We start from the raw sequence: 25,570 nt of genomic DNA, 5'->3' as shown, positions 1-25,570 counted from the left end.
ATTTCAGCTCCTAGCTACAATGCCAGGAGCTCATCTCTGTTCTTTCCCTGTTGTACAACAAGGAAATCAGATATACAGAAAAAACGTGTGTTTGCAGAGGGGTGAGTGGGAGCATAGAGGAAAGATGGGTTTGTTTTCTACAAGATTTAAATCATACGTGATCTCTAAAAGAGATGGTAAGTACCATCCTTGCTACTGGCATGTAAACAACTGATGCTTACAATAACAAAAGTCATGTTGCAGAACACAGCTTAAAAGGACGTGTCTTAATCTACTGGCCTTGATACAGGTGCTTCCAGTGGCTGATTTTCAAATTCAACTAAGTGATGTGTTTTTGTTTTAGTCACAATTCAATTTAAAAAAGCATTTTATCTGGGCTGTTGTGCCCATGTGAAGTACAAGGTACCTAGGTGGTCCTCCCTTTCATAGAACCATAGAATCATGAAGATTGGAAAAGACTACTAAGACCGTCAAGCCCAACCTCAGCCCACCCCCACCATGCCCACTGCCCACATTCCTCAGTGCCACATCCTGGTTCTGGAGCACCTCCAGGGACAGCCACTCTCACACCTCCCTGGGAAGCTGTGCCACTGCCTCACTGCTCTTCCAGAGAAGGATTTTTTCCTGATATCCAACCTGAACCTGTCCAGCACCACAGTGCTGCCCTGCCTGCTCTTTTAGCATCAGATAGGGGTGTCTGCATAGCTCAGAAGTGGAGAGTCTAGGTCACAAAGTATTAAATAATTGTGTATCTCCTGTGACATATTTGCCACACAGTCCCTGAAATAAAGAAATAAATGAATAAAAATGTGGGTGCAGGTTGCTGTGGTGTCCTCATGTAAGGGTCTTTGCAGAGCTCTGTCCTGCTCATGCACATCTGCTGTTCCCAGCAGACTTGGGTGATCAGCTGTGCTGTTGAGTGATTTCCATGTCTGAGTCACCAGTCGAAACTGTGATATGCAAGTTCCCATGCTACTTCTTCCACTATAAGCTTAAAGAGGTTTCCTATTTAAAGTGCAGATTCCTACAGCCCAGAGCTCTTACATGTAGAATTCTTTCCAGTGTCTTGGTTACTCCCAGGCCTGTAAAGCAGTGTGTTGTTGAACACAGCAGAGCCAGTTCAGGTGTCATTACTATGGAGCATGGCCATAGGGATTTCAGAGCTTCTCCCACTCCTTTCTTCCAAAGCTCCTCAACATAAATTATTAATTCCTGTACAATAGAGTTAGATTATATAGCACATCATCATAGAAACATTTGAGCATGAAGGAACTCTTTAAGGCCATCTAGACCATCTTCCCTACAGTGAAAAGGTGTTTCCACATTTCTTGCCATGCTGAGGTTTTTGCCTACAGGTGATTTCACTCAGTGCTAAGGTACTTTAAGGTGAGGGTGAGGGTTCTTGCTCATTGAAGGATGCCTTGGTCTCCTCCCCTTGGGGGGGGGGAGGCAGGCACTGAGGTTCTGTGACCAGTTTGAGTTCTTTCCCAATAACAACAGCTGCATTTGTTGCAACAGACTGTGTAGCAAACCTTGATATGTTGAATGCATTGGAAGTGTCTGGAGAAACTGGCAAATGGGCTGAGAAAAGGGCAAAGGACTGGGCCATGACCTGACGGAATAATTCAGCTATTTACAGTCATGCTCTGAGGGGCATGGCTGTCAGTCACTCAGAATGATGTTTTCCTCTTGTGTAGGAGTATTTTTCCTTCTCTGCTAATAAACTCACCTACTGCCATGTCCTGGTAAACAATACCTAATCATTTAATTGGTATGTGTTAGGAAAATGGAGGCATCTTGCTGTGGGCTCACAAAGCAGAACTGTCCATCATCTGAGTTATCTATTGGGTACTTCCCTACTCTCTTTTGAAAGCTGTTAGTCAATTACAAGATAAATAGCCCAGCATTCACTCAGAAAGATTAAGATGTTTTGATTTTGATAGAACCGCCTAATTTCAAATGATCTGTTATAAAATGTTTCTCGATGGAAACAGAACTTGTATCTCAAATCTCCAGTCCCTGCAGCAGGGGCTCCCATGGCTGGGCATCTTGTTAGCATCATGCTATCAATGTGAGGTGCTGCCATTAGCTGCTGTAATGTGAGCAGCTGGCCAGTGAGCTGACTGGGCTCTTTGCTGCAAATAACACCAGGCTTTGTCACCATTAGCAAACAGATCCTGTCCCCAGGAGCTCTGGAAAGCACCTTTTCCTCAGAGTGTGCAATCAGTTGTTTCCAGAGCATATAATTTGCTAAAGCTGATGCCAGGAATCATCAAGTTATTTTCTAAAGGGCATCTTTACCTGTTTTGTACCTATTATCTTTATAATTATCTGCAACCACTATCTTGGAAAATGGCTTAGATACTGGCCCTGCTATGGGATAGGGCAGCATGAGTGTGACTGAAAATGGCAATGGCATTTTAGGGACATAACTGTATCATACCATTAATTCACTGCAGTGATAGGTAAGGTTACTACCTCCACCCTGCTGCTCTTGGTTGTAAAGAAATGATCCACTGGAGTGTACTCAGATGTGTGTTTGAAGATATGGATGGGAGCAAAGCCATTCAGTCTGGACTCTCTTGGATACCTTAAACTATTCTTAGAGATGAAATACAAAGAAATCTGAGCTTAAAATTAAAAAAAAATTCATTGGTTGAACATAGAGGAAGTTGTCAGACTTCTATTGATCTGACCTTCAGCTCAGAGCCTGTTGAGGATGCAGCAGAGCTGTAAAGAAAGAGCTGGAGCCCAGCAGCATCAGGTGGATGGAAAGTGCTCCTTGATTAAGAGCCTCTGAGGGTGGTGGAGTAGTGCCCATTCCCATCCCAGGAGGACCATCCTTTAAATAGTTGCCCACAGCTATTCACTAGAGGCACTTAGGAGCTCCTTAAAGGAGATTTATACCTTTACTTGCAAAGCATATCCCAGTGTGGCAAATTTGCGCTATTGATGGGGGTATGTCTGCTGCTCACGAGCAGGGAACATAAAGAGCTTTGGACACCAAATTGAAGATGGAGCCCTGTCAGATGGCAGCAGGATGGTGCCAGCTCATCCTCCCACCTGTAACCACCAGCACTGCTCAGCTGATGGCTTCCTGATGTGCCAGTAGTGCCCGGTGCCAATGCTGTCCTCTTAATCCATGAAACTGAAGTATGTCATAATATCACCTTAGAGGAGGGATTCTGGGTAAGGAGAATGTGATGGAGGTCCCAGGGCAGCACTGCACTGTTTGCTTGATGCCCTTCTTGCTGTGCAGCTGTACCTTAGTCCTTTCTTTATTCTGGAAACCTAAGAAGTTTGCTCACCCTACATGGACCTATCTCTTTTTATGGCATCTAACTTCTGAGCAAAAATGTTTTTTGAAGTTGTTTGGAGTTTTAAAATAGCAAGCATCAATTATTAATTACCGTCTTAATTTATTGAAACAATTTTAGAAGGCAACTTGTTTGGAATTCAGCATGGTAATTTTCCTCATAGTTATTAAAGGACTTGGAGTACTTATCTCCACATCCTCCCCATCAACTTAAAACCCTTCTGGGGAATGCATTAGTGAAGAGCTGTAATGGTGGTAACCAGCCGGGATCTCAGCAATACAGCACCCAAGGCACAGTAAGACTGAAGACTTTGCAGCTTTGATTTTGGTTGTTTTTATCACATCTTAAGAAGATGCCAGGCTAGAGCTGCAACACCCCATGTTACATATCACGATAGAAGACCACCTGCACCTAATAACCCTCCTATTGCATGCAGCTCTTCTTCCCACAGCCACAGCTGTATTCCTGTTTTGCAATCTGTCCTCTGAGTATGAGCTCTCAGAGCATTGTGGTCCCTGCTTCTAATGAGATACTCATCAAAAACCACTTATCTTCCAGATCAGTCTAATTACCTGCTGCTTGTCTAGTGCCTCTCACACTCAGGGAAAACCTTGAGCTATTCGTATTTGGCTGGTGCATTGAAATTAATTCATTAGTTTTAAGTAAGATTATTTATAATTTTTGCATAATAAAAACAGTATTAGCAGACACCATGTTGAAGTGGAAAAATGCAGTGATGAATTAGGTTTTTAAAGTATGGCAAAAACTGTTGGGTTCTTCCATGACCCAGCAGCCAGCCTGAATTTACTTTTCTTGCTTAAAAATAAACAATACCAATCAGCACCTTGCATTTTGATAGTCTAAATTTTACGTGGCAAACAAGAAGCACCTTATAAAACTGCATAACAATGTTTATTTGTAAGGGGAAAGTTTTGATCTGCTTTTAGTTATTCAGACTTACTTCTGTATAAAATAAAAGTTTTCTAGTTCTCTTCGCTGCAAATTTAGCTATCCTTCCAAGTCCTTGCTGAGTTCATCACATGTAGCTTTGAAGAGATGACACCTGTTTAAATCAGGACACACTTTTCTCAATGTGATAAATGAACCTATCAGTCAGATGAATTTTGAGCTAATGCAAAACTTACGAAAGATGGTTTCTGGCCTTCCCTACAAGCTGTCATAAGATGTGTCCTGTACTTCTTCCTACACTTTAAACCCTTGAGATTAGTGTACTGAATCAGAATTTAATTTCTGCCGTTGACCAGCTTGGTGATGGTAACTTCCCAATGTTTGTGCCACTAAGCCCTTCCAGGGATGCTTTTTTCTTTCAGTGCAGTTATGAGGATATTTAGTGCCCACTGTCTTGCAGTGGTGAAGAGCTGAGGTAATTTCAGGACTCGCTTCTCTTCTCTCATCATTAGCAGACATATGTTAGAACCAAAGTTTTTATACTTTATTGAGCTGGGCCTCCTTCAATTTGTGATGTGGATGGATCTTACCATTGGTTACATAGGGTCAGGACTACAGGCTACATAAAGCACTGTATCTTCTTGCACTGTGGGCTGCCAGCAGTCCAGCTTTAACCAGGGCCCAGTGTGTGGTTTATCTGGTACAAGGTTGGATGCAGCCCCAAAATCCTCCCATGAACTGAAGCCACTGATGTGGCCAGCACACAGATTTTGATTTTCGCAACAGAACTGTTCATTTCCTGCCTATTTCCACAGAGCAAAGTTTACAGCCCATCACTCCCTAAAATTGTTACTCCTGACCTGCGCCTAAAGCTTTTCCCACCAAGATGAAAACAGAAGGTACCATGAAAACTTGCAAAGCAAACATTGCTCTATTTAAGCAGAGCACCTGGCCTTCTAGGCAGCTATCTTGTTGACACTTTGGTTAGTACCTGATGGCCTGAGTGCCTAATTGGTGCCATGCAGAATGCCCATCCTCATTATTCAAGTAATCAGCTGAGAGCTTGCTGCTCATTCCCAGGCAGGCTTAATGGGAGATTGCTAGAAGAATTTGGCAGTGGCTTCTGCTGGACTTTCACTCACTGAGCATATCTTTTAAGGAATGAACTTCATGAATGAAGCCCACTTCCCCAGACACATCCTAAGCACACCTGTAAAATAAGGACAGAGGTATCTGGCCTGACTTTTGGGTTCGGAGCAATCCATCAGTGCCCAGCCATCCATCCAGCCTCCTTCAGTGCCTCTGACACACAAAGAGAGATAAACAACAGCATTTGGGTCAAGGATATTGAGGACATGGAACAGGGGTTACTGCTTCTGCCTGCCCTATTTCAGAATATTTGATCCAGTCTGCTTTCAAGCACACCAATTAAGGTATGAAACCCAAAGGCAATGGTCTTTATTTTCTTTTCTCCCTGTGCTGGGAGATGTGGGCTTTCTTCTGTTACCCTCATTATATACCTCAGGCTGAAAAGAAGCAAACGGTTCTATGATTTAATGGCTGTGTTACAAGTTGGGGATAAGGTATCATGGTTTCCCAACGAGGCTTTGAAAAGCTGCTCAATTAGTCAGGGGGACTTTCAAAAGAAATTTTTGTTCTGGAGCCAAAGTTGAGAAATTTAATTGGATACTGCATAACAGATGTGTCTATGCAGCATGATGACAGCTCACAAAGGGCACTGTGAGACATTTACAGAGCTCCTTGAGATCTCTGGCCAAAAATACATGAGCTTTGTCATCAGTGGCTCAAAAGTAGTGGGTTTTGCACTGGTTTCTGTGGATCGTGGACATCTCTGGATGCTCCCAGCTGGCCTGGAGACCTGCAAACTCTCCTAATATTTGCTATATTAATGCACTTCCCTTGCAGATTTGTATTTGTGCACAGTTGTCATCTCTCAGTGTTGGGTTGGTGATACAAGACCCTACTCTGCTGCAGGAGGAGGGCATCCACATACTCCATCTCCTCTACCTGGAAATGGCAGCACAAGACAGGGCAAGGGCTGTGATGAGTGCTGGCATCTCAAACACTTTTGGCACTGTCCCATCCATCTCATTAGTGTCACATGTTGCTGTATCAGGAAACTTTTCAAGGTAGATCTAGCAAATCAATATTCCTCCTGCTAAATTCTTCATGGCTGTTTTTAATTTGGTTGGTTTGATTTAGCAGGGATGAAATTTTAAAACGCCTGGAAAGGACTTTTCTAACATGGATGGCTGTAGTGGTTGGGCAAAGGAATGGGAGGTCTGGGTAACTCAATTAATGTGTGGCCATGCCCAGCAGACACTGCTATGGAGGGGCTGGATGGTTCACAGGGCCAAGCTACTAGGGTACATTTGTATTTGTTGTGATTTAGCCAAACACTGCCAAGCATGGGGCCAATTTGAGTAACTTAGAATCACAGAATCATAGCATCATTAAGATTGGAAAAGGCCTCTAAGATAATTTTGTCCAACTATGCACATAGCACCAGTGTTGCCTACTAAACTATGATCCTTAGTGCCACATCTCACACCCACATCTCATTGCCCACATCCCCACGGCTCTGGAATACCTCCAGGGATGGTGACTCTCCCACCTCCCTGAGCAGCTGTGCCAGTGCCTCACTGCTCTTTTGTAGAATAAATTGTTCCTAATATTCAACCTGACCTCCCCTGGAGAAATTTAAGGCCATCACCTCTTGTCCCATCACTGATACCTGGGAGCAGAGGTCGACCTCCCCCTTACTGCAACCTCCTGTCAGGGGTAGCAGAGAGCCACAAGGTCTCTCCTCTGAACTCCTGTTCTCCAGACTGACCCTTCCTATTTCCTCAGCTGCTCCCATAGGACTGTACTCAGACTCCTCACATGTTTGGTACCCTTCTCTAAACGCTCCAGGGGCAAGCAGTGTACTCATCTATCATACAGGAGAGCCATAGAGCTTCCTGCCTTTTCATGCTTCACAGCTTAAGGTAGTCATTTTTTAGGGCTCTTTATTAAAACCTCATGGCATCCAGTTTCACAGATTAGTCTGAACAACCTCTGCAAGCAATGGATTTCCCTTGGAATTGCTGTGTAGATTGAGTGCTTTTTCCTTCTCCTGGCAGTGGGGCTCTTCTCTGCCTTTTGGCTTGAGCCCTGGGTGAAGAAATATCACCGTGCTACCCTCCCACTGCCCGCCCCATTTCCACGCAGGGTGGGGGCTTTGCTTCGCCTCTAATAATGTTCTGCTGCAACCAGAACATAATGAACCTTATTGAAGGTGGTTCGTTAGAGCTGTTAAAATTAAATAAGGCAAAAATTGAATCCAGAGCTGCTACAAATAATCCTTACAATTCCCTATCAGTTTTTTTGCCATACAATTGTGCAAAATATGTTCTGGCCACCTACATTTGGGTTATCGTCCAGGAGCAGGGATCTCTTTCTTCCTATTATCTTTCTCGCTCTTTCTTTCCCAGATAATATAAACCAGAGAGGAATAACCGTCTTGCTGGCACACGATGGGGAGGGAGATGATGCCCTTTGTCACACAGCTGCAGCTTGGCACCTGGTTGTCCAGCAGACACACTCTGAAAATAAGTATTTTCCTTTCTATACGGTTTTCTGCTCAATGTGAGAGGTTACCTCCTTTCCAGCTGGCTGTTTTGCTGGCTCTCAAGCATGTCACACTCCATTAAGCAGGGCTGATTTTCTTTCCTTTTTAGGCTGAGTTTATTTCAGCAAACAGCCCTGGATTAACCATAATCAGAGTACTCACCCTAACAGGCCCTTTTTTGTTGTGCACCAGTCGGCTGTTAGGAATGAATAACTGATGGCATTCTGTGCTTTGTTCGCAGAGATGGGGAACAGGACCTGGAAATGTGTCTGTGCTGGACTCTGTTCAATGCAAACGTAGCCTCTTGCAAAAGGGTTTTTCTTGTATTTTTTTAGTAGGAGTGGTAGCAGCTTTAATTAATGTGTTTGATACTTGTTAAGCAGTGGTGGGAAGGTGTGTGCTGTAATGGAAAGTGCTCATTTGCACAAGATGGAAACCAGGATGAAATATTGATAGTGTGCAGAGGGAGGAGCCAGGCTTGTTCCCTGCATCCTCTAATCCAGTAAGTGGAGAACAGCAGAGCACAAGTTTTGAAAAAGGAATTTCCAAGTTGGAAACCATAGGGGGAAACACTTAACTTGAAGAAGGGAGAAGTTATAAACGTAGGACTGTGCATAGCAGGGATTAAAAAAAAAGCATTTATAGCAAGGACCATAGCAAGGTGAGGGGATCCAACCCACTCCGGCTGAGTCCTCCCTTGGCCACAGGCTGGGCTCTTTACTGCAGGAATCAGCTCAACAAAGAGGTGTGCCTTGTTTTAAGAGATCACAAACCAGATACGCATCCTGGAGCTGATCTCTTCCTTCCCATGTGCTTTCTCTGAGCTGCTCACTGAACAAGAGCAAACATATTCATGCAGAGAGTGGCTGAATAACCACGGCAACATGAAAGCGAACAGCTTTCTTATATTATAACACTACAGAACAGCACTGGTCCCTAGTGGTGTTGTATGAGCCTTTTGCCTCCTACCTTCTGCAGTTCTAATGCTCCAGTTTCAAGACCACAGTGTGTATTTTTTGTTCTGATATGTGGAGGCTGGATGGCTGAACCTTTGAGTTATGAACTTGTTGTGCATTTTGATCATTTTATACAGGAATGGGGATTAAATGCTCCTCACAGTCCGGCACAGTACTGGTTGGTGCAGGGGCTGGCAGGCAGGAAACTGGGTCTGGGTGAGCTTCTTTCTGCAGAAGCATGCCAGTGTGCTCCAGGAGAAGACCCTTCTCCTTAATTAGGGTTGAAATATGTTATCTCCCGTGGTAAAATCGGAGCTTTCCTATGAAGGAGTGGTACCAAGTTCTGTGCCCCCCACCACTCAGCCTGCTCAGGAGGTTTGCTGGGGTTTCCCCAGAAGGGAACAGCATCACAAAGTATCCTCATAGTGCTCAATGGGGTCTTGCCAGGACAAAGCACCCAAAGTCCCCTCAGCCATCTCTATGCTTCAGGTCTCGCAGGAATTCTGTACAGCACGAAGACCCTCTGCAGCAACAATGGTTTTGAAGAGATTACATTGTATTTGCTGTACCCCACATCATCCTTGGGTCCTTTTCTTTGTAGATGAAAAAGACACATGTATGTAAAGCTCAGGTGTATACAGATAGGTGGCTGAGCAGCTCACCAGTTCTGATAAGGTCACCTGCCCCACTGTGCACTGAGCCAGTCTGGAGATGCAGTGTTTGGTGATGGCTTGGAAACACAGGAAGGTTCAAAGTGTATCCACAGAGCACAACATGGACACATTGGTGTGCCCAGACACTGAAAACCCCTACTTGTGTTCTGCAGATGATTTGTGCAACACTGTGACCCTCAGCAATGGTGGAGGTGTTGTAAAGGAAATGCCCTCTCTTTGCAATTGGGTGTGTTTGCTTTTAGGTTGATTCATTCATGGCCTCTGCCTAAAGGTCCTGCAATAAAGCTTTTGTGAAGTTGGGATGCTGCCAGGTTTTCCATTCTTGTCTGTTTGCCTTTTTAAGTTTCAATTTTTTAAGTACAAATGGTTTAATGATTCTCTAACCAGAGCTGCAGGAAGGAGAGGAAAGTTCAAAGGAGCATGGCTCATGTTGTAAGCTCCAGAGTATCACAGTGCTGAGCAGTGAGTCCAGGAGAACCTCATGAGGTTCAACAGTGACAAGTGGAAGGTCTGCAGCTGGGGCATAGCAACCCTCAATACCAGAGAAGTTGGGGGATGAAAGAACGGAGCGCAGCTCTGCTGAAAAGGACCTGGGGTACTGGTGGGTGGCATCTGGACATGAAACAGCAGTGTGCCTTCCCATCCAGAAAGCCAACTGTGTCCCAGGCTGCATCCAAAGCAGCACGGCCAGAAGGGCAGGGGGGATCTGACTCTGTTCTGTGAGACCTCACCTGAAGTGCTGTGTCCACATGGGGAGTCCTCAGTTTGGGATTGGAGTGCGTCCAGAAGAGGGCCACAGAAGTGATCTGAAGGATGAGGACAGGCTGAGAGCTGGGCTGTGCAACATGGAGAAGGGAAGGCTGCGGGGAGAGTGAGAGTGGCCTTGAGTATCTAAAGGGGCTGTAAGAAAGAAGGGGAAAGGCTCTTTAGCGGTGATAAAACAAGGGGAAATGGCAAAGAAGGAGGAAGAGAAGGGAGCAGCATTCCCTGTGTCCAGCCCGAGGACAGAGCAGTGCTGGGAGGTGCGGGCAAGACATGTGGAAGCACTGCTCTGTGGAAAAAACATGGATTCAGCAAAAGCTGAGTATAACAGGACATTAAAAATTCACAAAGACTGCACTGAAGCCCACTCTTCACGAGGAGAATTTTAACAAGCAGCGGCAAACATGAATACTCCAAAGAGCAGGGCAGAAGCAAGTCAGTAGTAGGGCAGTTGTGTTCAGTGTTTGCATCCATGGTTCTCAGTTTGCTGTGAGAAATTACAGGAGGTGAATTTCTGTGGTATTGTTTTTGCATTTTCTTTGCAGTTGGCAGTGCCAAGCTGTGAGGATCAGGGGCTCTCCTGGTGCAGTTTGGTGCTCCTCACCATGGAATGCTGTTTTATGTGTAACTGGGGGAAATGCATTGAAACATCTTTCCACTTCCACTTGCTTAAAATTAGAAAGCCTGATAACAGTCCTACATTTTTTTTTCCCAATTTGAAATGATCCACTGGTAAAAAAATAAGCAGAAAATATATGAATGCTGCAGTTTTGTTAAAAGCTAGTTGAGAAAGAATGTGATTAAAGACATGCTTGTTAAATTTGCTGGAGCAGGAATTAATATTTGTTTTGTTGTGTTTCTCTTTGCAACCTTTCCAGAGCAGATTTGCCTTCCCTGCAGGGATGCTCTACTTCTGTGGTGCTCAGCTGCTTTGCAAAGCAAACAGATGAAAGAGCCTGGAAAGGTCTGTTGGCTTAGAGACATTAAATGCTTCTGGCAGAGCTGGGGCTCCTATCCTGCACAGGCTGAGTTGCAGGGGATGCTAAGGATGGGGCTGGTGCTGAGCATAGAGATGGAACTCAGCATAGGGCTGGAGCTTGGCAAAGGGCTGATGATGAGCATGGGTCTGGCACTGAGAATTGCACTGGTGTCTATCATAGATAGGGCTGGTGCTGAGAATGTGGTGGGAATTCAGCGTAGGGCTAGAGCTAGGCATGGGGCTGATGTTAGGCTGGTGCTGGGCATAGGGCAGACATTAAGCTGTGAGAATATCTGAGAGGGGCAGAAGCTTTATTAAGGGAGAGCATAAATTTAAGAGCAAGTGCCCTGCAAACCCATGGGACTCAGAGGCTCTGCTGAGTCATGGAGGAAGGGAAACCTCCAAACAGATGTGTCTGGAGGAGGTTTGGCCATGGACAAAGGAACCAATGGGAGAGGGACCATTGGTCAGAAGCAGCAGTTTGTTTTAGAGCCTGTGACTATTGTAGTGAGAGTTTGGGGACCATTGGCTTTCAAGAGCTCAAGGAGCTGGGTGTCCTGTCTGCTGCAGGTGTCACTGCATGAGGACAACTCCTGCTTTCTGAGAATGCAAATGGGAGATCTGCTTTCCAGATTAGTTTAATTCATTGCCTTCATCCCTGTGCAGATTGTTAGCTGGATGGAAAATCAGCAGTACTGCCGATGCAATCTGGTTATTGCTCCATGGGGCTGCGGAAAGCAAGGAGTCTGTAGCTCCATAATCCTCTACAGAGGATTTTGTCAACAGCCAACAGCTCTTGGGCTTCATCTGCACATTCAAGAAGGGAAAGAACAGCAGTTAATGAGGAGGATAGTGGTTTGCTAATGCAAAAAATAAACTATTTGTTGAACAGGTAGCTAACAGCTATGGTACTTAATATTCTAACATACCAGTTCAAATATTAGTTTTTCTCCCATTACGGACTGTTAGCATATTTTCCACAATTAGTGAACTCTCCCTGCAGAACAGTTAGCTTTAAGGTGCTGCAGGAGACAGGTTCTGTTCTTTTTTGGCAAGGTTTTATTGGGAGAATGTTACCTTCAATGAAAGCAGGGAGATTTGAGGTCAGAACATGCAGTTGTGATTGCTGCTGCAGGCTCAGTTACTGACATGCCTGAGTTACTTTTTCTCCTGTTTTTCTCTGTAGACTACTACTGCTCTACCAAGCAGCAATTGCACTGACCATGGCCAGGAAGTTTGTACCCTGGCAAAGTCTGATCCCAGCATTTAATTAATGAAAGAGTGAGAATTTCTGTGAAAGATGTTCAGGAAAATGACAGTGTGATATCCAAAGCCAATATATGGAGTGAGAGCAGGATAAAAAAAAACCACACATTTAAACTAGCTCATTACATCAGGGCAAGGGTTATCTAGAAAATCAAAAGGAGTAAAACTTTAACAAAAGGCAGCAGGAAACCATGTGCTGCATCCCTTCTGCATGTCTCTTGCCTACCAGCCTACATTCATTTCTATCTATAGCTCCCATTAAAACTAATTTCAAAATTACTTCTAATTCTGGGACAACAAAAGGCTTTATTTGAAGATAAAGGCTGAACAGCTTGGTGACAGAGTTGATGTGCTAATGGACACTGCTGGGTGCTGGTGAATGAGGTCCAGCTGTCTGAACACAACAGAAATCTCCATTTCTCGCCAGGCCACGTCCCAAAGGGAAGACTGCCAGCCACACTGTTGTGTGTGTAAGGGAAGGAAGTAAAACAGTTTCAAACCTTGAAGAAAAAGACCACAGAAGCATGTAAGACAAGGGAAAATGGACCCTCATTTCTTCTCAGAGCAAAAGGGAGGAGTCTTCCCCTTGCCCCCAGAGTGCCCCTGAGCAACAAATATAGGGCCCTGGGTATGGAAAGAAGACAAGATGAGGATAATGGCTTAGACCTAGGAACAGTTAAATTTGTCCAACCAAGGACTAATGATTTAAAAACCAGATGAGGTTTTAAACAAGATGAGGTTTAACAAAAGCAAGTGTAGAGTCTTGCACCTAGGGAGGAATAATTGCGTGCACCGGTACAGGTTGGGGGATGAGCTGCTGGAGAGGAGCTCTGAGGAGATGGACCTGGGTGTCCTGGTGGATGACAGGTTGGCCATGAGCAGTGTGCCCTGGTGGCCAAGAAGGACAATGGGATCCTGGGCTGCATCAAGAAGACGACTGTGGCTAGCGGGTTGAGGGAGGTGATCCTCCCCCTCTACTCTGCCATGGTGAGGCCTCATCTGGAGTGCTGCATACAGTTCTGGGCTCCCTGGTACAAAAAAGACCGGGATCTCCAGGAAAGAGTCCAGCAGAGGGCTACAAAGATGATAAAGGGCCTGAAACACCTCCCTTATGAGGAAAGGCTGAGAGACCTGGGGCTGTTCAGCCTTGAGAAAAGAAGACTCAGTGGGGATCTGATCCACATCTATAAAATCTAAGGAGCTGGAAGCAAAGGGACAAGGCTGGACTCTTCTCTGCAGTGTGTGGCCATAGGACAAGGGGAGATCGCCACAAACTGAAGCATAGGAAGTACTGCACAAATGTGTGTGGGAACTTCTTCACAATGCAATGACAGAGCACTGGCACAGCTGCACAGAGAGGTGGTGGAGTCTCCTTCTCTGGAGACATTCAAGACCCACCTGGACGCCTACCTGTGCAACCTGGGCTAGGGAGCTGCTGTGGCAGGGGGTTGGACTCGATGATCTCTAGAGGACCCTTCCAACCCCTACAATTCTATGATTCTGTGACTCAAAGAAAGGAGAAGGATGTTAGTGACTGGGGACTCTTCTCTGCAAGGCACTGAGGCTCCTGTTTGCCCCTCGGATAATCTCTCCAGAGAGGATTGCTGCCTGTCAGGGGCCCACATCTGTGACTTCAAGAAGAAGCTACTCGATATGATAAAGTGAGAGAGGACTACTATCTGCTTCTTCTGCTCATTCACGTTTGGTCACAGTATGCTGCAACAAAGAAATTACAAAATATTAAGAGACTATAAATAAAAAAAATAAAACATTAAAAGAGTCCCATGAGAAGATGTTGAAGGGATTGGGAATACAAGCAGTTTTCTTCTCTATCCTCCTGGTTAGTGACTGGGAGGAAAACAGACTAGTTGAATGAATGGCTGAGAGGATGCTGTCATGCTCAGGGTTTTGGGAACTATAACCTTGGACACAGTTTTGGGAACTATAACCTTGGACACAGTTTTGGTCCTTTGATAGACCAGACATGTTGACATCAGATGAGACACAACTGACCAGGAGAAACAAGAATGTTCTGGGCTGCAAGCTGGCTTGGCTAAACATCAGAGCTTTAAACTAGGCTCAATGAAGGAGGGGAATGGACTTTAAAGTAACAGAGGAGGGTCAAGGAATGCTGTCACTTTTTGAAGCAGCAGGGGAAAACCTCAGATTTGTCCCAAAGGAATTTGTGATAACTCCTCCAAGAAAGTAATACAGCTGATAGCCCAGCTGAAGTGCCACTGCACCAAACATAGAGCATGAGAAATGAGGGGGGAATGGGAAGCCAAAGTGCAATTAGGAAGCTATGATCTAATTGCTATCAAAGAAACGTGGTGTGACAAATCATACAACTGGAACACTACAATCTAGAGCTACACGCTTTACAGAAGACCTAGGAAGGGGAGGAGTAGTGGGAGAGTTGTCTTCTATATTAAGAAGTAGATAAACTGAAGAGCTAAAAAACAGTCACCAACAGGTTGAGAGTTAGTGAGTTAAAATTAGGGACCAGACAAATAATGTTAATCTGGTGGGTTGGGGCTGCCTGGTCAAAGGGAGCCAGTCAATGAGGCCTTCTTGCATTGCACTTACAGCCTCTCATCCTGATGGGGGATTTTGACCATTTGGATATCCACTGGGAAAACAACACAGTGAGCTTCAAGCAATCCTGGAGACTCCTTGAGTCTTGACGATAACTTTCTGATCCAGGTTTTGGACAGACCAAGCCATGAAACATTATTAGACCTGTGCTCACCAATGCAGGGATCATTAAGGAGGTTAAGACTTTGTTCATGGTCTGATAGTGATAGGACATGAAGGGTTTAGATTCAAATTAGACATTAAGTGGAATTTTTTTTACTCAGTGGGCAGTGAGGCCCTGGCACAGCTGCCCAGAGAGCTGTGGGTGCTCCATGCCTGGAGGTGCCCAAGGCCATGGATGGGGCCCTAAGCACCCTGAGGTGGTGGGGGCACCCAGCCCACAGCTGAGGGATTGGAACTCTAGTTTTTAAGGTCCCATTCAACTCAAGCCATCTTATAATTCTGTGATTCTGTTTCTATGGTCTGCTGCAGAGCAGAAAGTGAAAGAACAAAACTGACTAAAACCACAAAACTGACTGAGGTTTTGTGATGAACTCTGTTTTGACATGGAGGGGAATACCTCAAATTTCTGAAGGAGAGATGGTCTTTGTAGCTGGGGTAAATAACTCGAGATTGAATGGGCTGTTTGTGGGATGTCCTTTGCTATTTTCTGAATTATGTCTCTCTATGGACTGCACTGAGTGTAGAGAGAAATGGGAGATAAAAATTCCCAAATGTGGGAAATTGTATGGCAACAACTTATTACTCCTATCTGCAGCTACAGCCAGCATTAGGAAACATACAGAAGTGCTTCAAACAGAACTCGGTGGTGGTGGGAACACCAATCTGACCCCAGGTCATCTGTGGGCACCACTCAGCCTGGTGTTATCCTTTGGTAAAATATCTGGGCTGGATACCATGAACAAAAAGGTGATTTGGGAGTCATTTAAAGCATTCTTTTCACTGGGAAATTACTATAATCCTAGCAGTTTCCTTCTTCCTCCTGTTGACCTCAAGTGGATGAAGGGTCTGTTCTAAAGCCAGGCCATGTCTTTGCTGGCCTCTGTACCTACACATAACCCAGAGAAAGAAAAAAAAGGAGTAGTTCACAGAGCACACTAATGTGATTTGCTTACCCATAGTTCTGTTGGTGCTTGGACACTAATCAGGGCTAAAGCACTTTAGTGACCATACAGTAATAAAAATAATGAATAAAATGTATTTCTAATATTGCTAATTAATATATGAGCAGTTCCAACCTGATATAACTCCAAATGGACTTAGCAAACAGAATCTTACTTTGCAGTCACTTGAAGTATTGCCAAGTGGATTTCCAAATACTCAATCAACACATTTCCGGTATTTTGGATAATTTATGACTCTGGCTTCATTTCCCCCTGTTGCATCAGTGGGTGGGAACAGCCTGATTGCATGGGTTAGAAAGAGCCAAAGCCACTCCCAGACTCATCAGGTTGTTACAATGACAAATGGAGCAATGGTAAAATCCCCAGGAGGGCTGCCCAATGATCTCCATCACACCCTCCTCTCCTTAGTTAGGTTTAACTTGGATGGCTCTGTGTGACTGGAAGTTCACTTTGGCCTTCACCTGTTTGAAATATTTTGAGAAGCTGAAGTGCAAAGAAGATGGTGCTCTCCAGAAGGAATGATTGTGGAACAGCTGCCATTTGATTGTCTCTTTCCTTAGTCACTCTGTGCCTGACCACACAATTTCTGTCTGGCTACATTTGCCCTAGCTGCCAGCCCAGGTTCTGACCCTAAGGACTGGCTCTAGCCCCTTGAAGTTTGCAGTGAGCAGGTGGAGCAAGCTGCCTGCCTTTAGTAGGCTTGCCCACATTAAAAAGTGGACATGGTTTCTCTGTGTCTTACAAATAGAGGCCTTGTTTAATGAGATTGGTGCAGAGTCTCAATTTTTCTATTACCCTTCTTACCCAAACCAGAAGTGGGTTTTAAAGGCTGAAATGGGAGCTCCTGTAGGTAGGCTGTGTGGGAACGCTTGGTAAGACATGACATTCCATCCAACTGGAGAGTTCTGATCTCACAGATAACAGCTTTCAGGAAAAGCAGGTTCCTGAAACTTATCCACCCTCAGTGAGAGCAGACAGAGCTGCAGTCAGGACAACCTTGCTGTGCTGTGACTCTGTCGATAAGGCTGCTCCTGAAGCACAGCATCTCCTTTGGCTCTTATCGCATGCACGCACATCCATAGTGTCGTGGGCACCATTCTCCCTGTACAGGATTTTTCAGCATTTCTATCTGACCTCCCACAACCCAGCCCCTTGCTTCTTCTTATCGCTCGAGCTCCCCAAAATTGTCTGCTGTCTCCAGCAGCATACTGCTCCCAGCCCATGTTGCAATTATAGATTTGCAGCCCCAGAATGACCTTGTTACTCTGCCATGCTTTTATCTTCTGTGTTTGCAGACAGGTATTTAAGCTACACTATAGAACAATCAGCTTTAAGCTGGCTGCTGCTTTAAGCTGGCTGCTGCTAGTGGTGTTATCTATTGGGGAAAGAATGTCTCTAATACTGTTTGCCAGTAAAAATTACACATTTCCCTATTCAAGTTCTGTGGAGTCTTCAAAAAAAAAAAAAAAGAAATTTGCTGTCACCTCCTTCTTTGCCTAGGTCCTTCACTCACCCATCATTGCTCTGTGTGCTTAAATGCCACAGGGCCATTCCCACACTGGGTGCAGCAGCAAGCCTATGGCATGCAGATCTGTGCTGTGTTTCTGTTGCAGTGCATCACCATAATGTTGCTGCCCTGCACTGCTGGAGCTTCAGGCTGCTGTGGGGCTGCTGCTCACTGATGGACTGTTGCAACCAGATAGATAAACCTCAGAAAAGCTAAGCAGGAGTCAAGTGAAAGGGACAAGTTATAAGAGAGGAACCAGGTAAAGGAAAATGCTTTTTCATGAATCTTCCCAACACCTTTTACTTTGTCTTTTGTAGGGAAGTGGGCTGTAAACTCAGATTAAAGCATTTTACTGGAAAAAGTCACTTGATTTGACAGTTTCTCTTTCCTAGTAAGTTGATGAAAAGAATTTCCTAGGATATTAACTCTTACTGCCCTTCATGAGGAAGCATAGCTCTGAGGGGAGCAAGTGCTGAATTCAGGTTTGCAGCAAAGGTGCAGAACAGGTTCTTCATCAGAGACGGTGGGGCCCTGGAACAGGCAGTGGGCATGGCCCTGTTCTGCCAGACTTCAAGGGTTGTTTAGACAGTGTTCTCAGAGATAGGATTTGAATTTTGGGTGGTTCCTTGGAGCCAAGAGTTGGACTTGATGATCTTTGAGGGTCTCTTCCAACTCAGGATACTCTATGATCCATCCCAAAGCTGGAATGAAGCCCGCAGTGCCTGAGTACCCAGTGCTCTCGGATAGAACTTCATTGGGCAGTAAGCCCTGATCCCATGGAATGTATTAGGGGATGGTGCACCATTGTCCTGCAACCTTTCTGCAGAAATGAGTTCATGTTTTGGGGAAGGAACACTGAAAAACAATGTGAGCAGCTGAGGGTTCTCTATAGACACTGTGCTACTCAGAAAACTATACCCTTTTCATCATGGTTGTTTGAGATTTTGTTCTCCTGCTGTGTTCCTTTTGTAATTGCCAATTAAACAGATACACGAGAGTCAATTCATCACCACTCTAACTTCATCTGTGTCAGGCAGGTGAAAGTGGGTTAGCATTTGACAATGCAAATATATTTTAGGAGAAGCAGACTTATTTAGTTCAGAGAAGAATTATTGAGGTATATGTGGTAAGCTGGCTAGTTTTGTCCTTGAGTATCATTTTGTGAAAAAGCAGCAACAGAGTTTATAGCTGGTTGGATTAAATAATAAATGATACCCTCTCTTTCTGCAAAGTTGTCGACATTTCCTGTGTATGAACTTCCATGGCTGTGAATGGCCAAGTTCTTGGCAGTAGTCAGCACATGGCCAGCTTCACAGCTGGAGGTTAGTTTTTGATCGAAGGGGGGAGCAGAGCACCTTTCCCACAGTCAGTGGCCATCTTCAGGGCCACCCCACATGTACCCCAGTACACATGGCTGGAGGGGGCACCAACGCAAACCTGTGAGGAATTTGCCAGTGGGCTTGCTGCAAGTCCAGCTCTTGGTGCAAAGGAGAGCACTGCTAAACCACAGCCTCATAACTCCTTCAATAGGACCAGAGTTGATGGTTTTAGGTTTCAGGTTGTATATTAGGGGGAAAATAATACCTAGTGAGGTACTGGTGCAGCTGTCCAGGAAGGTGGTGGAGTCACCATCCTTGGAGGTGTTTAAGAAACATGGAGATGTCACACTGAGTGACGTGATTCAGTGGTATGGTGGGGATGTGTTGGTGGTTGGACTTGATGGTCTCAGTGGTCCTTCCAACCTTATTCTATGATTCCATGATTCCTTTGTGTGCAGCAGCTCTGGCAGCAGGCATTGTGATCTGTCCCATATGGCCAGACAGATGGATCCCATATGTCACCACCTCCTTTCCAAAGCAAAGACACAGCATTAAGGTTACACAGCCCTCATGTGTTTAAACAGTTGGCAGTTGAAGCAAAATGTGCCATGTTATGTTTGTTAGCTGCTGTTTTTCATTTCTGTTTGACACTGGGACATGCACAGTGTTGGAGAAGATGGAGATGGAGATGGTCCTGTGAGGTCTGTCACTAAGCCCAGCCCAGGACTATTCTGTGTGTGTTAAACATCCCTTAGTGAGCATCCTGAACATATGGAAGGCAAAATGCTCCTCCATTTATTTTATGTAATTAAGTTTTAGGATTAAGCTTGTAAGCTTTTCCTCTTTGGGCTTGTTTTGGGTTAATGAACCAAATTAGATGGTAACAGCCTGTGCCTCTGCACTCAGAAGCAATGCAGCTGTCTCTGGTGATGCTGGAGGTAGCAGATCTCCCCGTGTTGTGTATGGGCTCTGACTGCAGGGCAGGTCCTTGGAGAACCACCTGGAGATCCTCTGGGATCCTGTGTGGAAACAGCTCTCAGTTTCACATCATTTTGCACCTTCCTCACACTCTATTTTGCTGTTTACAGATGATGGGAAGCTATCCCTGGAAGAGTTCCAGGCCTTCTTTTCTGATGGGACACTCAACGAGGAGGAACTTGAGAAGCTCTTCCACACCATCGACTCAGACAACACAAAGTAAGTTCCTGCCATCCCACAGAGCTGAGGGCACACTGTTTGGGTGGCCCCTAAGGGCTGAAGGCATTCAGTCTCTTTTGCCAAACATTGTGAAGTCTTCATTTCTGCTGGGTCCATGTTTTGTCATGGTGGCTCCTGTGCCCCTTTTTCCTTGGTGGTTTTATTATTATTATTATTTTGTTTTTTTCCAGTCTGTTTTCTTTCATGCAATTTGATCTTTATAATGTCTGAAGTGATGGTTAGTGATATCTGTGAGGACATTTAAACATCTCTTTTGCTTTTCCACTCCATTTAAAAGTTTTGGTGTTGGCAGAGGGAGAAAAATCCTCTATCTGCAGCAGAGCCCTCCTGCTATCCCCATCCATACTGGTTATTGCATCTGGCAGCAGGAACAGCAGGAACAGTTTGTCACATACTCCAATTGCTTTTGGCAACTCATATTCAAAATCCTGTTCTTGCTGAAAAGAGATGATCAACTGGTGTTTTCCTCTCCACAGTGAACACTCCCTTCCACTTTCCCCCTAACCAGCCAAAGCAGGAGACAAAGCAAGACACTGCCATCAGTCACTGTGGTGTTGGCCACTCACCCCAGGCTTTGGCAGTGCCTTATGGGGAACTGCATAACAACTAAAGGGGTGGTAATGATACATTGCTATTGATGTCAGTCCCACCAGAAATGCACAAATTATGTGTATATTGCACAAACATATACGCACACACATATTTATATTTATGTATAAACGTATGATTAGTGGCAGAACAAGGCTTTAGAAATCATTCTCTCCTGGGAAATGCTGCTCTATTTGCAGTTGTTTACACCTCTTGGTGCTCCCTGAGCTGCAGGGCAACTGTAGGGCACAACAGCTGTGCAAGCCAGGCAGGTTCCCAGGCACTGGGAGTGAGTTCATTCAGCACAGAGTTCCTCTGATACCAGATCTTCTGAAGATACCACCATGTCACGAAGACAGCCTGTAGCTCTCCTACAGGGGGAGACGTGGGGGCTTGGCCCAGCGCTCCATGGACTTCCATCAGCAGGGCTGCATCCCCACAGAGGTGCTCATCCCTAGTGGCAGAAGAGGGGAGGTCACGTGTGGTTGTTAAACAAACTAATTTAGCCATAGCAGGGGATTTTGAAGAATCCTTTTATATCATATACATTTTTCATAGCTGCAGGGGAGAGGCTTTGGGAAGAGGTGTGTGTGCACTTGAGCAGGACTCCTCTGATGAGCTGCACATGTCCATTCACAGGGAGGCAGAAAACAGCATTAGCGTTCTGCTGCACTGCCATTCATTATCTCCTAGCTAGGCTTACAGCTATTATTTTAATTGCTTTAACCTCTCCTCCCCCCACCCCCTGCCCTTTCTAAATGAGCTCTTCTCTCCAGTGGTAAGCACTAGAAAAGATGGGAGCGTGCATGCAGTATAATTAACAGAAGCAATACCACTTCTCAGAAGCCTTCAGCAACTTCCCCAGTCTTCCACTTTTTTGCTGGAGGGCTGTTAACGAATGCAAGACCAATGGGCTTTGCCTACACTGAATCCTGCTGCATGCAGCCTTGTGCATGGTGCAGGGCTGTGCCAAAGCCCCCTGAGTTATGCCCAGCCCCATTGGGCACAATAGCTCTACAGCTGCTTGCAGGCTGCTTGCAGCAGAGTAAACAAGATGGGACACATCTGTATTTTGCTCACTATTAATTGTGCAGAAGCTGTGAAGATGGTGTCAGTGCTAATGAGCAGAAGTGAGATGCCATGTGTGGATGTGACTCGCTGGTGGAAGATCTGTGCATGGAGGTAATTACTGTGGCTGTGTGCAGCCAGAAAGCTCCCCAAGCCAGGATAATTGCTTGTGTTGATAAATTCTGCTTCCCTGATAGTTTATTGTGTTGATAATCAAAGATCAAAATGGTTTTAAGTTGGAGTCTGTGCAAGGCCATAGGACTGTGAAGCTCTGTGTTCTACAATAATCCAAGAACAATCCAGACTGAGGGGGATAAAGCACTGCTGGGGATTTGGGCTGCTGCTTGTCTCCTAGAGAGGAGTGTCTCCTGATCTGGGGATGAGAAATATGAGAAATAAGGCATCCTGTTGAGGATGGAGACGAAGGCAGAGGAGTTCAAAACATGTTCCCGAATATTCATCAGGGAACAGCTTGCAAGGAAGCTTGATGTGTGCAAACTAAAGATGTGCTTTTTGGTTCCACTGAAGGATAACCTGGGCAGAAATGGATCTTGGCATCATCACAAGGACCATCCACATAAGAACACAAGGTTTCTGACAAGCACACTGCCTGGCCAGCCCCTTGACAGCTCCAGTGCCTCTCATTCTGCAGCAGCCTGGGTTATTCCTGCTCCTGGAATTGTGTTTCTCGGTTCTGTTACCACCCTCATTCTGCCTTCCCCAGACATGCATGTGGTCTGTGTCTATCTGATGAGGGGGCACTGAGGCAGAGAGGCTGACTGAACTGTCCTCCCAGACCTGAACAGAAAACATTTCTGCTTTGGGGTCAAGGAATGTTGATACTGACTGTTTTTTCCTGTTTTTCCTTCCCTAATCTTGGATGTTTGCATTGCAAACCTAATTCAGTGCAGTGCTGATTTTGTCTGGGAGCTAAAGTCCACGCTTGCAGAGATAGCTGTAGTCACTGAAACCAACTTAATTTCTGTGTATTGAATGTTCTCAATTAGCTCTCTGGGAAACAAACCACAGCTCACATAATCACACAGTCTATTCAAGAGAGTTCCAGCTCCTTTAGAAAAGGACGAAATGATTGCATGAAAATTATATGTCTGGCTCTAATTTCTGGCTCTCATCAGCCTGGGCGTTTGGTGGGCTTTGTGCAAGATGTTTCTGAGCTCTAGGCCACACTCTGTGACTACATATTTCTTGCTTGGTCCACACTGTGCTGAACTTCCCCTTGGAGTGAAGGAACGCTTGGTACCAACATTCATCGAATCATACAATCACCAAGGTTGGAAAAGACCTAAAAGATCATCCAGTCCAACTGTTCACCTATCACCGAAAGCTCCCACTAAACCATGTCCCTCAGCACAACATCCAAATGTTCCTTGAACTGATGCTCAGCTCACTGGGAAGGTCCTCAAGAGGAACATAAAGCTGGAAAAATAGCACAGGAGGTCATCTGAGAAGACATTTGAGAGTATGTTGCTATCTCTAATGCTACCTCCAGGCATTTCCAAGCAGCCTCTGCATGACTGACTCCAGCTGACTCAGCAGCATCATGAGGGCTGTGGGCAGGCTTTGCTGTGCCAACATCACAAGCAGTGTCACCAACCAGAGTTCCTCAGCTGGAACTGGAGCTTTGTATTTTTCAGATTTTGTGGGGCTGCTCTGCATCAGAGGTTTCCTTTTCCAGATAATAAAAAAACACCATGATCTTGCCTTAAAAACAGAAGTGACTAAGATATCTGGTTCTAACCAGCTGCTTGTGTTTGAGTCATGAAAGCATTCTGAGAGACTGCAGCTTTTTGGTTCAAGCTCCAGCCTTGTGTATTTACTCATGTGCTTTCTTCAGAGGAGTGAGGGAGTCTGGCTGCTGCAGTGGGAGCACCAGTGGCCCAAAGGCTGAACCAGGGGAGTGGATCTTTACATCATCTTTTTAAGTGTCAGGAGAAGAAACACATGAGAAACAAAGATTTCTTTTTAACAAGCCAGCTTGCTTTGCTCTCCTGCTGGCTCCCTGAAAACTGTATGCCACGGATCCCAGCCTGCCTCTCTGCTCAGAGTCCTTTCTCTTGCAGCCATGGTTTTGATGAAGGGAAATATTTGAAAAGGCAAGGAAAATTGCATTATATCGCCAGCATAAGACTGCAGACAGCTGAGTGGAGAAGGCTGGGTGCAGAGGATTACACTGCTGGCATGTGGTGGGTGGCACTGCGTTAGGTAAAGAGAGCAGTTCATCTTAAGAAATCATATCAGTTGAGTACATGCTTATGTATCAATCAGGAACAGTTAGAGCGTTACGTGTTTCCCTCTGTATTTGGTACTGATGAGGTCACATCTCAAGTGCTATGTTCAAATTTGGGCCCCTTACCACAGGAAAGATGTGGAGGCCCTGGAACACGTCCAGAGAAGGGAGCAGAACTGTGAGGGGTCTGAGCACAGTGCTGTGGGGAATGGGATATGTTGGTCTGGAGAAGAGGAGCTCAGGGGACAGTGACTCCCCCACTTTCCTGGGCACCTATGCCACTGCCTCACTGTTCTTTCTGCAGAAATTGTCTGTAATGTCCAACATGAACCTCCTTTGACCATGAGACCACCACCTCTCGTCCTATTGCTGTTACCTGGGGAGCAGAGGCTGACTACCCCTTGTCACAATCTCCTTTCAGGGGTTGCAGAGCCATGAGGTCTCCCCTGAGCTCCTCCAACAGACCCATCCCATTTCCTCGGCCACTCCCATAGAACTGTGTTCCAGTCCCTTCACATCGTTGCTTTTCTTTGGACACACTCCAGAGCCTCCTTGTCTTTCCTGTAGTGGGGAGATGGCCATCCCTAGAGAGACAGTATTAACACCCACAGCTGTTTGCCCATTGCCAAGGGTGACCACCTCTGACCCATTATGAGGCATCTGGATGTGTATTTTCTTTTTCTGAGGTGTGGAGACTGTCAAGTGCTGTCCCTGCTGGGACTGGAGGTGCATCATCAGGTGTAGCTGTGCTTCTCAACTGCACATGTTGTTCTTTAGTCTCTCCTAAACGAGAATCAGATTTGAAGGTGATTAACACTAGAGGATTTTTTTTTCCATGCTCGTTTGAAGCTTCACAGGAACCCAAAGCTGCGAATTGGAGACAGAAATGAAAGAGCCCATTATTTCAGAAAATCTCAGTTTTCTGTGCCACTGAACAACCAAGCCATGCAGCTGCTGACGCAACCCTTTCATCTGCCCCAGCAAAGGGGTTTTTATCTGCAGCAGAAGCGACTCAGTTGTTGAATGGTGCTTGAGCAGCCCTTCCAGCAGCTATTTGCATGAGAAATGTGCTGTGAAGGTGAGAATTTGATGTATTTACAACTTCTGAATTCCCACTTTTGTTTTTGGTTTTGGATGCCTGCAGCATCTCTGTTGGTTGAGATGAAACCAAGGAAGGTGGGGTATCACACTTTGGTGACTTCTTTTTCTGTGGAAAGGATTTAAACCAACAGGGAAAACTGTTTCCTTGTTGCCAATACATTTATCTGTTTGAATTATCACAGCATGTTTTCACGTGGCAGGGAGCCATAAACAGTGAGCAAAAAACACTCCCTTTGGTGACCAAATGAGTTCATGGCTTGGACTGTTCAGCAAAGGTGCTGGAGGCTGTGAGCTGAGCTCTCACATTT

General features: G+C 45.4%; 1 protein-coding gene and 1 long non-coding RNA gene across 3 annotated transcripts in view; one reads left to right on the top strand and one right to left on the bottom strand.

The window, feature by feature from the left end:
* The window catches only part of LOC136046778 (uncharacterized), a 222,002-nt gene extending 205,243 nt beyond the window's left edge, over positions 1-16,759 (bottom strand). Inside the window, exon 1 of the long non-coding RNA XR_010622018.1 lies at positions 16,745-16,759. This is a non-coding gene — a long non-coding RNA (uncharacterized LOC136046778). The remainder of the gene's footprint in view (positions 1-16,744) is intronic.
* Positions 1-25,570, top strand: part of NECAB2 (N-terminal EF-hand calcium binding protein 2) — a 48,104-nt gene that overhangs the window by 7,049 nt on the left and 15,485 nt on the right. For both annotated transcript variants that reach the window (XR_010622014.1, XM_065733516.1), the window contains exon 3: positions 20,128-20,236. Coding sequence is in view for 1 of the 2 variants with exons in the window: in XM_065733516.1 (XP_065589588.1) it covers positions 20,128-20,236 (109 nt within the window). In the remaining variant the exon portion in view is untranslated. The remainder of the gene's footprint in view (positions 1-20,127; positions 20,237-25,570) is intronic.

The sequence above is a fragment of the Cyrtonyx montezumae genome, unplaced genomic scaffold, assembly GCF_038088225.1.
Source record: "Cyrtonyx montezumae isolate F1298 unplaced genomic scaffold, pur_monq_1.0 scaffold_17, whole genome shotgun sequence".
NCBI lineage: Eukaryota > Metazoa > Chordata > Aves > Galliformes > Odontophoridae > Cyrtonyx > Cyrtonyx montezumae.
Note: the sequence above shows the minus strand (reverse complement) of the source record. Positions and strands in the feature narration are given on the sequence as shown.